The 12,444-nt window shown below is 37.7% G+C and overlaps 1 protein-coding gene across 2 annotated transcripts; it reads left to right on the top strand.

Moving 5' to 3' along the window:
* Nucleotides 1–7,190: 7,190 nt before the first annotated feature.
* On the top strand, nt 7,191–11,888 carry LOC130469301 (spermine synthase-like). 2 transcript variants are annotated; one of them, XM_056838410.1, is made up of 10 exons: nt 7,191–7,455; nt 7,588–7,632; nt 7,882–7,958; nt 8,056–8,178; nt 8,676–8,780; nt 8,874–8,946; nt 9,046–9,117; nt 9,281–9,476; nt 10,595–10,724; nt 11,529–11,888. In XM_056838410.1, exons 1-10 carry the CDS (start codon nt 7,269–7,271, stop codon nt 11,631–11,633), a joined length of 1,113 nt encoding a protein of 370 aa, XP_056694388.1. In that variant the 5' UTR covers nt 7,191–7,268; the 3' UTR covers nt 11,634–11,888. The 2 variants fall into 2 exon arrangements, with proteins under 2 accessions (XP_056694388.1, XP_056694389.1); XM_056838411.1 differs by having other exon boundaries at nt 7,210–7,444.
* Nucleotides 11,889–12,444: the final 556 nt, after the last annotated feature.

Here is a 12,444-nt window from a genome sequence, read left to right as displayed (position 1 = left end):
TGCCATCCTTTCGCTTATTGGTGTTCCTAGTAGACTTAGGCGATCAAAATATGAACACATAAGATCCACATGGAACCTCAGTGGGACGCCTACCCTCTGTTTAGTGCGAAGGAGCTGAACATGTGTTTCTTGGACCTCCATCCTATAACACCTGTTGGGAGAACTAACCTTTAGCTCAGACATTGATTCAATCAACTCATGGACGTTCAGGTCCCTGTCCTCCGTACTTCCACGACAGATATCCCTCAGATTCTTGATGAGCGTAAAAGGTTCATAGGCTACAAACCTTCTAGCCCAATCATCAGGGATATTGTTCAGCATGAGACTCATAACCTTTTTGAGATCCGCATCCCAGGCGTAAAATCTCTCAGGGGTCATGTCTCTGGCATAGTAGCTTGGCATGGGATGTGATAGTACATACTCAAGTCCATTGAGTTTGACTATTTCAACTAGCTTAGCTTCCCATTCAAGAAAATTTGTCAGGTTCAGCTTGACCATAAGCTCAGAACCCATGATGATGTTTTGATTGTTGTTTGCCATATTAAAACTACAATTGAAAAGAATAAACAAATAAATAACCATTCACAGTTTCTCTTAATAAACTTAAATTCTAGCATTCATGCATAATTCAATGTTTATTAAGCATTTTATTCAAGTTATGTGTTCCGGCAGGTGTGAATAAAATGATTCCAAGATCCTAAAATCATTGAAGAACTAAGCACAGTTTGTCGACTTAATCCTAGAACATCTTAGGTAAGCAAAAGCCTTTTGCTAATAGTCTAGAAACTATTCTTGGTTGATAGGTACGTCTAAGAACTTATTAGGTAAACCTATCGAATTTGCCACGACATAAAAGGACTCCTTACTTATATCGTTGAGTTTCACCAAAACTAACATGTACTCACAATTATTTGTGTACCTTGCCCCTTTAGGACCAATAAGTAACACCTCGCTGAGCGAAAACTATTACTAGATTGATGTAAAGGATATCCAAGCAAGTGTATATTTTGGCATGGCACCTTTTAACTCAATTTTTAAGTTTGGAACTTAAGGCTCTTACTATGTTGGTTAGATTTTAAGTGAACTAAAATCCTTAATCATGCAACATAATCAAGCTTTTGATCTCATGCATTTTAAGACATATTTAAAGCAATAAATAACTTAAAACATGCATAAGACATTTGTGATCTAGTATGGCCCGACTTCATCTTGAAGCTTTGACTTCAAAGTCCGTCTTGAAAATCTCCGTGGGAGGCACCATTTTCTTCAAATAGGATAAGTTATAACTAATTACAACTATTTGATGGTACGCAGACCATATTTGAATTGAAAAACAACTTTGGTACTTTAGACCAATTACATTCAAATTAATGGTACGCAGACCATATTTTCTATCCTATTTGGGCCATACTAGTCACTTCATAACCTGCAAAACAGTACATATACAATATATACCATTCACCCATTCATTATCATGAATGGCCCACATAGCTGGTTAGTAAAACACATTATGCATCACGTAAACATTTGCAGCAATTAATCAAGGGCACCAATAATCTACCAATTATTCAGTCCTTATTAATTCTAATCGAGTTGTTTTAACCTTAAGGATTTGTAGACCTAATCAAGAGTTTATGACTAAAAAGTGCTCCCACTCAAACCAATAAATTCATATGCTTTACTAATTTTAAACATAAAATTGTATTTCTAGTCTAACCGGAAACATACAAATTTAATTAAAATTTAAAGCTCATATAAATTTATAATTGAATCCAAGATTTAATTTAATTTCAGTCGCATTTAAATTAATTCATGATTTTAATTTTAGTAAAATAATTAGAATAAATTCCATTTATTATAATTATAATATTCAAAATTAAAATCCAAGAAATTAATTTATTAATTTTAAAATTAATTAAAATTACTTGAACTGAAATTTTCAAATTAAACATTCAAAACGATCTAATCGAAACGCAAACACCCTATGCGTTGCACGCCCATGGGCTGTACGCACACAGCCATTGCTGGCCATGTGCGCGCAGCCCATGCGCTCGTAGCATAGCTGCTGCTGTCCCATACGCAAGCCTCCGCACAGCGCCCACCGCACGCGAGCTATCGCTCGCAGCGCGCGCGCGTTACCGCGCTCGCTGGTGCGCGCGAGCCATCGCTCGCTGGGGCGCTGCATCGCTCGCTGGTGCGCGCGAGCCATCGCTCGCTGGCGCGCGAGATCGCTCGCTGCGCGCGCGCGAGCCATCGCTCGCTGGTGCGCGACATCGCTCGCTGGGCGGGCGACGTCGCGCGCTGCGCGCGCGAGTGATGCTGTGCGCAGCGCTCGTGGCACGCGAGCTTGCGCTCGCTGCGCACGAGGTTGCGCGCTGTTGTGCGAGGCAGCGCGCGCTGTGGCGCAGCTCGCTTGCTGCCCACACGCGACTGCCTTGGCTCGCCCTTCGCCCATGCCCATTCGTTCATTGCTCGTGGCACACGACACAAGGCAGGGCTGCTGCCTTGTGCTCGTGCACTACGCCCTTGCTCATTGCATTCGTGCCGCACGGGCGACGAGCTCCCTTGCTCGTCGTCGCATGCCCGCATTATACAACACCCCTTAAGGGTAACACGAAGCGTCCATTGCTTCGTGCGTGCAAGTTATTTGAACGAATCGCATAAAAATTTAAAATTTATATTTAAAATTAATGACAAATTAATAAATATTATTAATTTCATAATTTTAGGGCGAAAAAATCGAAAATTTATTATCCAATTGATTTCCGATTGATATGGATTCAAGTCTAGGTCATAAAAATTTAAAATTTATCGTAAATTTACAATTTTTATGGTGGTTTTTAATCATAGGTTTCTAATTAAATTACAATTAATTATGAAAATCAAATTAATTCTAAATTATTCTAATTTTCAACAAATTAATCATAATTACAAATTAGATTGCATAATTAACAAGACTAGGCATTCAAACTTGTTAAACATATGCAGTAGGTCAATCAAAAATTCAAGATTTATCAACAGGAATCGCAAATATTTAATTTAACATCTTAAATTTACGAAATTTTGCATCCGAAAAACTAAAACCTTCGAAAAGTCATAGTTAGGCTTCGAATTTGAGAATTCTGGGTTCGGCAGAAAAATACTATTTTGTCAAAATTTTAGAATGCCTTTTACATGCGGAATTGACACAAAAATCACTCAATTCGGATGAGTAATGAAGAAACTGCCGAAAAACTGCGTACATATAATTAAATAAACGCAATTTGCAATTAATTAACAATTACGAAAATTAATCACCCCTTTTAATTCTTGCAAATTTGTAATATTTAACCATGTTCATGCAATTTAGATTATGAAAATAATAAGGGGCTCTGATACCACTGTTAGGTTATGATACATATGACAATTACATAGATCATGCGGAAACAACCATTAACCCAGGAAACATATTATTTACACATAATCATATAGCATAATTAGATGCATACTCTTTGTTGCGTGCCTTCCCTAGCTGCGCCCGAACCGAACAAGAACAAGTCTTTTAGGACTCCAAGTGTCGTCCCTCCGTAGAAAGTCCACAGCACGTCCGGATCCGCCTTAAGATTGACCAACTAGAATCGCCCTTAAGGTACTCAGAAAATTCGGCACTTTTGAGCAAGATGTGTGTTTGATTTTCTCTCAAAAACTCACTTTTGAATACTTAAAAACTTGTGTATAAATTATGAGCCCTAGGCCTTTATTTATAGAGTTATGGAAAAGGAATCGTAATCCTAGTAGGATGCGAATTAATTGGAATTAGAATTCTACACGAATTCTACTTAATCAATTTATCCAATAGGAATAGACATTTAATCATACACTGACTCTTGCAGATTCAGGAATCTCGCATGAGCTGAAACTCACACACACACGGCAGCCACAAGGGCTGCCCATGCGCGTGCGAGCAGCAGCCCACGCAGCAAGGCCCACGCATCCGTGGCCTTGGCGCGCGCTGGGCTTGTGGCGTGCGTGCTTGCTGGGCGACGGCCTGGCTTCGTGCTGGGCCTTCGTCCGGCAGGCCTCGTCCGATGCTAATTCGTACGATACGCTTCCGATTAAATTTCCATTTCCGGAATCTATTTCCGATACGAACAATATTTAATATTTCCGATTCCGGAATTAATTTCCGTTTCGAACAAATATTTAATATTTCCGTTTCCGGAATTATTTTCCGATTCCGGCAATATTTCCGATTCTGACAATATTTCCGTTTCCGGCAATATTTCCGATTCTGGTAATATTTCCATTTCCAATAATATTTTCCGATACGTACCATGTTTCCGTTTCCGGCAACATCTACGACTTGGATAATATTCATATTTCCGATACGATCCATATTTCCGTTTCCGGCAATATCATCGTTTCCGGAGTATTCATTTCTTGCCTGTGACGATCTTAGCTCCCACTGAAACCAAGATCCGTCGGTTCCGAATATTCATAGATGGAGTATTTAATGCCATTAAATACTTGATCCGTTTACGTACTATTTGTGTGACCCTACGGGTTCAGTCAAGAGTAAGCTGTGGATTAATATCATTAATTCCACTTGAACTGAAGCGGCCTCTAGCTAGGCATTCAGCTCACTTGATCTCACTGAATTATTAACTTGTTAATTAATACTGAACCGCATTTATTAGACTTAACATAGAATGCATACTTGGACCAAGGGCATTATTTCCTTCACGAAGATGGCGACAGTTCGAACTTTCCTAGCTGTCGCAGCTGTCAAACAGTGGGACGTGCATCAGATGGACGTCCACAATGCGTTCTTGCACGGTGACTTGGAGGAAGAGATCTATATGAAGATTCCTCCTGGATTCCAGAAGAATCACTCTGACAAAGTGTGTCGAATGAGAAAGTCGTTGTATGGGTTGAAACAAGCACCTAGATGTTGGTTCCAGAAGTTGTCGACGGCATTGACGCACTATGGATTTCGACAGTCGCTGTCCGATTATTCGCTCTTTACTCTGTCTAAAGGTACGTTGCAGCTGAGTGTGCTCATTTATGTGGACGACATGATTATCGCGGGCAATAACAAGTTTGCGCTTGAGAGTTTTAAGGCATACTTGAAGGAGTGTTTTAAAATGAAAGACCTCGGGGCTCTGAAGTACTTCCTTGGGTTAGAGGTGGCACGAAGTAGTCAAGGGTTCTATGTATGTCAGAGAAAATATGCCCTCGACATCATCTCAGAGGCCGGATTGTTGGGAGCAAAGCCTGTGGACTTTCCCATGGAACAGAATCATAGGTTGGCATTGGCAGACGGGCCAGACCTGTCGGACGGTGAGCAGTATAGGCGTCTGATCGGACGTCTGGTTTATTTGGCGGTCACGCGACCAGACGTTGCCTACTCTGTACATGTCCTATCTCAATTTATGCAAGCACCAAAGGAGGCACATTGGGAAGCAGCTTTGCGAGTAGTGAGATATTTGAAGAAGTGTCCGGGCCAAGGTATACTACTTCGGTCGGACAGTGCGTTGCAGTTGGAGGGGTGGTGCGACTCGGATTGGGCAGGGTGTCCAATGACGCGTCGGTCGGTGACTGGATGGTTTGTGTCACTTGGTATGTCGCCAGTTTCTTGGAAGACCAAGAAACAGCATACTGTTTCTCGGTCGTCTGCTGAGGCAGAATATCGGTCGATGGCAGCTCTGACGTGTGAGTTGAAGTGGTTGAAACAACTACTACGCGACTTGGGGGTGACACACGACCAAGGCATGAGGATGTATTGCGACAGTCAGTCTGCGTTGCATATTGCACAGAATCCGGTGTTCCATGAAAGGACAAAACACATCGAGTCAGATTGTCATTTCATTCGAGATGCAATCAAGGAAGGGATCATCAGTCCGTCGTACGTGTCGACGAAGGTTCAGTTAGCAGATATCTTCACCAAAGCGTTGGGGAAGGCGCAATTTGAGTTTTTTTTGAACAAGATGGGCATTCGAGATCTACATGCTCCACCTTGAGGGGGGATGTTAAGATATGTTAAGATATTAGATATTATTCTGTGAATATTCTGTAGAGTCCTAACTATGGTGAGTTACCTAATGTGTACCTAGGGTTTAGGTAACTGAGTTGTACTATATATACGTATGTTATTAATGAGAATGATACGAGATTACACAATATTTGACAAATATTAATTATAGTTTTTGAATGGTCTAAAAGTACAACGATAATACATGATGTTACCTAATTTTTTTGATAGGTAAGAAGAAGGGACCCTAACTGAACCAGCACCTAGCACAGGTTAACCAGCCCAGCTCCGCAGGTCATCGCTTGAGCCACTCCTAAGCATTTCACAGTTGATGGGGCTCGAACTTGTGACCTCCAAGTCACAAGATGAGTTCCCCACTAACTCCACCAACTTATGTTGGTATGATGTTACCTAATTAATATGACCATTTAACTAACGTACGTAACTCAACTAACGAAAGACAATGCAAATGCCGAAAGGCATTCGTGTCAGTTTATCATCGCATTTTACCTTTTATATTTTTTAAAATTTTGTTTGTTTAAATTAATATGGTAGTTCAAAGGCATGGACTTGACAGACCAAATTACAACTTTTCTCAAAATCCGACCACGTGTTAAAAGAATGATGTAATATTGCATTATGCAGCTTCACATTTCTTTCACTATGATTATGAATAAATCAAGCTCATTGATTGTCACCTTTAAATGCAAAATAAAGCTATAACACTAATCTTACATGTATCAAGTGTGTATAAGACTAATTACGAATAAATTAAACTCGTCGATTATCACCTGATTCAAAATAAAACGATAATAGTATGTAGTAATAGTTAACTCGTACATGAATTATTATTACAAAATCACGGCGTCAATAGTTGTTATTAATGTTTAGTTTAAGCTGGGATATTTTAATTCCATATGCCTTTTTGAGTGTTACCAAATTTGAGAAAGTTTAATATATTTGGGTAAAAAAGTATATTGTTCTAAGATTCAGTTCAAAATTATACTCTAGCTTTTTTCTGAATATTTATTGATTTTAGTTACCTTTTTTTGTCTGTAAATTATACGGAGTACTACAGTTTACATATTTCTTCCAGGAAAGTTCTTAGTTTTGATAATTACTATAAATTAATGATGAATGATTAGTGATGGGTTCTTATGTAAAGAGAGCTTTATAGCATTATATTGTGATTATAGATTGAGGAGTTTTGGGCGTATGTTTTAGAGACTGGAGACACAGGAGAAGAAGAGAATAATCCATGGAAGCCGGCGCAGGAAGAGGTTTGGAATGCCAGAAGATTATGGATGGGAAGGTGAATGAGAATGGTGTAGACAAAGAAATCCCTTCTTGTTGCCTCAAGGCTAGAGCTTCTGTCCCTGAATCTGATGCCAAATGCCATTCAACTGTTGTTTCTGGGTGGTTTTCGGAACCTCGGTCGTCCTCTGGTCATTATCCCAATATTTGACTTATCTCTTTTTTTCCTGAGATTGAACAAGTTACTTGTATGTGATTGTTGGTTGCATTTATGTTTGTCAAATTATTGATTGTTTTTATGTTTTTGATTTTGTTTATGGCAGATAAAGCTGAGAAGCAGCTTTACTACAACAATCCAATGTGGCCGGGTATGCATTATTTAAATGTGATCATGCTACTGTTTGATCTTTTTCTCTCCATGAATTTATCACATTTGTTTGGGTTAAAAGTGTTTGTATGTTCTTCTTTTACTTGCTGCTGTTCTTAGCTGTTAGATTTAAGTTCTTTTACTCCCTTGACAAAACAACTACATGAATGATTTGAAGGTCTGAGTAATAACTAATAAGTAGATGAATTAATAGTGAGTTAAGCTAATGCCTTGTAATCTGCTTTTTTAGGAGAAGCGCACTCGATTAAAGTGGAGAAGATTCTGTTCCAGGATAAGTCATTGTACCAAGAAGTCCTTGTCTTTGAGGTTTAGCTCTTTTTGCTTTCATTTGCTTACATGTGATATTTTTAATTTGTCTCAAATGTGTCTCATTTTATGCTATATGGCATACGGCTGTTTGCAGTCATCAAACTATGGGAAAGTGCTAGTTCTTGATGGCATTGTTCAGCTAACAGAGAAAGATGAATGTGCATACCAGGAGATGATAGTACATCTTCCCCTTTGTTCCATTGAATCCCCCCAAAATGTGAGTATTTCTTTGTATATGTCTATAGTTGACGCTGTTCTTTTATTCATCAATTATAGTGGGGGAAAAGTCTTATTATTTCACTTGAAAATTTGTAAAAATTATGCCAACATAACTCTTAATTGGTGAGATATTTTATCTGACTTGTGTCATACAAGCTGTGGTATGAATGATGAAATGTTGAAATGATAAAATAGCATGAACTGTATAGTATGCGGCCCTGATCTTTCATTGTATGCATAATGTTTGACTAGCTTTGATGTTCATGCTGAATAACTGGGCCTTTTAGGAGACATTTGTTCAGCTTAAGCAAGGAACCAATATGTTTCATCACTAATTGTTCAGTGGAAAATCCCCCCTCCTATTTTCACTTTCCCCTATCACATTTTGTGAAAGGGAGTATTTTATAAAGCAACGTGCTGTGCGCTATTGCTACTTGCAGAAGCGAATGCTTCACTGTGCACAAGATGACTGTTCTGGTTGACATGGTGGTGCAGGTTCTAGTAGTAGGTGGTGGTGATGGTGGAGTTCTCCGAGAGATTTCTCGCCATTCTTCTGTGGAGCATATAGATATTTGTGAGATTGATCAAATGGTTATAGATGTAAGTGACATACTTTGTAGATTAATTTCCTCAGTAGTTGCGGTGTGAACTTCAGAAGATTGAACAGCAGTTCTTTTCCCCCTTTATATCCAGGTTTCAAAGAAATATTTTCCTGAATTAGCTCTAGGGTTTGAAGACCCCCGTGTCAATCTTCATGTTGGTGATGGTATGTTTCTTGACAACACCATTGTTTCCTTTTGCTTTGTTAGCTTTTATTGGTACGGCGATTCATATATTTTTTTCTATCTCTCTGTTTTTTTGGCAGCGGTGGAGTTCCTGAGAAAATCTCCAGAAGGGAAATATGATGCCATAGTTGTTGATTCTTCAGATCCTGTAGGTAAGTTGTATGGCTTAAACTCTTAAAGAATTCAATTGTGCATTTTTTAGCTCATTACTATAAGAACGTCTTAGTTCTGTTTTTCTTTTCCATTTTGAATTAGTTATATCACAGTTGATTTGTATCGAATATTTTTTAGTGATTATTGGCACTTTTCATACAGGTCCTGCCCAAGAACTGGTTGAGAAGCCCTTTTTTGAGACATTGGCAAGAGCCATGAGGCCTGGTGGTGTACTATGTAACATGGCAGAGAGTATGTGGCTTCATACTCATCTTATAGAGGATATGCTCTCGATTTGTCGCGACATTTTCAAGGGTTCTGTTCATTATGCATGGACTAGTGTGCCTACCTATCCAAGGTACATATGCCCTAATGCTTGAAGTCTATGTTCCTCTTCTATCAGCTTGGTATAATTCTGCAATCTTATTTCCACCTTCGAAGAAAAAAAAGAAGAAAAAAAAAATCTGTGTAGGTTGTTCCGTCTTTGAGACCCTGACATTTTGGGTACTTCGCCCTTTTCTTTAGCAAAGCCCTCAAGTGCCTAAAACTTAATATTAAAGACCTGCCTTTTCTTAAGCTCATTTGCTTTGATATTTTGAGGGAAATTGAAACAGAACCGAAACCTTGCCATATCAATTTTTTCTTTATTTCCTTCGCAAACCTTGTTCTACTCCAAACTGTTATCTCTCTATCTCCTTTGATTTTGAATTTCACTACTTGTGGGTCACACCGTGACACAATCATCTCAACATCCTTAATCTCCTGGAAGAGATGGAAACAAAGTGAAGAAGATTAAACTATGGCAAAACGTTACAACCAAAGAAAGGTGAAATTTGATTTGTGCAATTATGCATGTCCAAATTGACCATTTTGGTGCCAAATTTGGCCAGTTTGTGGCTGAAAAGCAGTGGTCCATTTCGTTTACTATACAATCAACTTCTGTAAAGAAAGTACTCCGTAAGATTCTTATGTAATTTTATTTTTCCATTTTCCCGCCTAACGATTAAACTTATTGTAAATCTCTATAATCAATCAACATAGATTGCAGATCTCCTGATTATCTATTCTTGTGTCCATGAAACTCTGGATGTTTCCTTTTGTTCTGTTCATTTGATCTGATAATGCTAAGTTGCTTACAATCAACTGATCTTTGGACAAATGATGAAAAGTTGAGATGAAAGAAAGTAAATGAAGCTTGATTGATTATTCTATTGAAATACAGCAATTTTTTATGATAGTTATTAGCTTTTGAGAGATTTGATCTCTCCCAGAATGTAAAACAAACTACAATAAACTCCAGTAATATTTGGCAATTAATTGGCATACCTTTCCTCTAACAAATCTGATCTATTTATAGAGCTTGAACAGTTGTACCTTAACTAGCTGTTACTCCTTAAGAAGTGCGGATTTGAAATGTGCATTTAAAGTGCATTTTACCAAAGGTCATCATTGACTGACAACCTTCTCTGCTTTCAGCGGTGTCATTGGATTCGTCCTTTGTTCAACAGAGGGCCCACCAGTTGATTTTTTGAATCCAATCAACCCAATTGAGAAGATAGAAGGAGCAGTTATGCACCGAAGAGAACTTAGATTTTATAACTCTGAGGTAAGAGTTTTTTTTTATCATTGGTACTCTCATAACAATCTGCCTTTGCTTTTGGATATGGAAATAAGACCCTATTTGGTCTTGAGAATTTACCATAAACTGTTCACTATACATACATGTAAGAATGTATTATTTCCCTTCTTTCTGCGCCCTTTTTCTTGTGTCTACTCTTCTTTGCTCCTGCTATTATCCAGATTTCAATGGAGGATTTTCGAGGTTGATGCAGTATACCCATGTTTCTGTATGTAAAATCAAACATCAGCATTTTTTGAAACTGACTTTGATTAGTTTATGACTTATTAGGGAATGAGGGTGTATGCCTTTTTGTATAGCCATATGCAAGTCAACCAAATCAACCTTCATGACGTTTTAATATCTTGTTTTATTTGGTTTATGAATTTATGACTGCTCTATAATTAGTGCGTAGCATTGTTAATGACAGCTTTGGAGCTTGTCCAAGGTTTTAGAATGCGGTTTAATCTTGTTGAATAATCAGACATGTCTGTCATTCTAAACCATATTTCCATGAATAAAAATTCCCAGAAATCAAATGTCATTAACCGTCTTTATTCTCACACTTGATTACGTTAGATGAGTTTTCTGCTGTGTTGTTATTTCTTAGCTTCATGGCTGATTGCAGAGGACTTTCATGGCCATATGTGAATTTTCTTACAAGAATTTTTTTTTTGACGTCAAGTTATCAGCATTACTGACTTATTGTTTTGCTTCTGTTGCAAAGTTTCTGGAGCTTTAAAAAACTGTTCTACTTTTATCTAACTTGGAGTTTTATTTCATAAAATGCAGATTCACACTGCTGCTTTTTCCATCCCTCCATTTCTGAAGCGAGCTGTCAGCTCTCTTCGCGATTCTTCTACTTCTACATCAACCAAGGGAATTCGAGTTTCTTAAAACAGAACGTTGCAGTGGACATCAAAGTATTCCCATGACAGGATTCAAGTATATATAACGTTGTGTTCTTTGAGTTACGAACTTACGATATGTTCATGTTTCAAAAGATCACATACGATACATTATTAGTAGCTAATTATTTTGGTTTCAAGAAAATGAAAATGGTTAGGTTCTGTCTGATTGGAATCTGTTGATAAGAAGAATATTACTATTAATATCAATAAAAAGCTCGATCCCTGGCAATTGTTAATTTCATCTACTTTGTTGATAATTTCTCTCTATTTTCCGAGTTTCTTCTCTAATAGGCCAAACGATGGCCAACTACAAGGTCCATGCACTCAGGTCTCAGGCACTCGGTACAAAGGTTTAACAATTATCAAATTATGCTATACATTAGCTTCTGTTTTTTTTTTCTTGCCAAAAAAATGTATTGATTTGTTCACCTTATTTTCACTTATTTCTTTAGCTAAGTTCAGACAAGTTTAGGAAAAACTAGATTAGATCTCGTGCACGCACGGAATATAAATAGTTTTTTACAAAATATTTAACTGAACATCCCAAAGATACTGCATAATTATAAAGTTTTGAATATAATTATTTAAATGTATTCATCTAATATGCATATTATATGTGTAATATGCAAATGTGACCCACATATCGAGTAATATGTTTTCCACTATATACCGATTTGACTAAAATATTACAAAAAATATTTAGCAAAATTATTATTGTGTAGTATATATTTTTGCTATAATTATAAATTAATATTTTTTACATACATAAATAGTTTATAAAAAGGATAGAGAATAAA

Source organism: Spinacia oleracea, chromosome 3 (genome assembly GCF_020520425.1).
Source record: "Spinacia oleracea cultivar Varoflay chromosome 3, BTI_SOV_V1, whole genome shotgun sequence".
Classification (NCBI taxonomy): Eukaryota; Viridiplantae; Streptophyta; class Magnoliopsida; order Caryophyllales; family Amaranthaceae; genus Spinacia; species Spinacia oleracea.
This window is presented reverse-complemented; position numbering and strand designations above follow the sequence as displayed.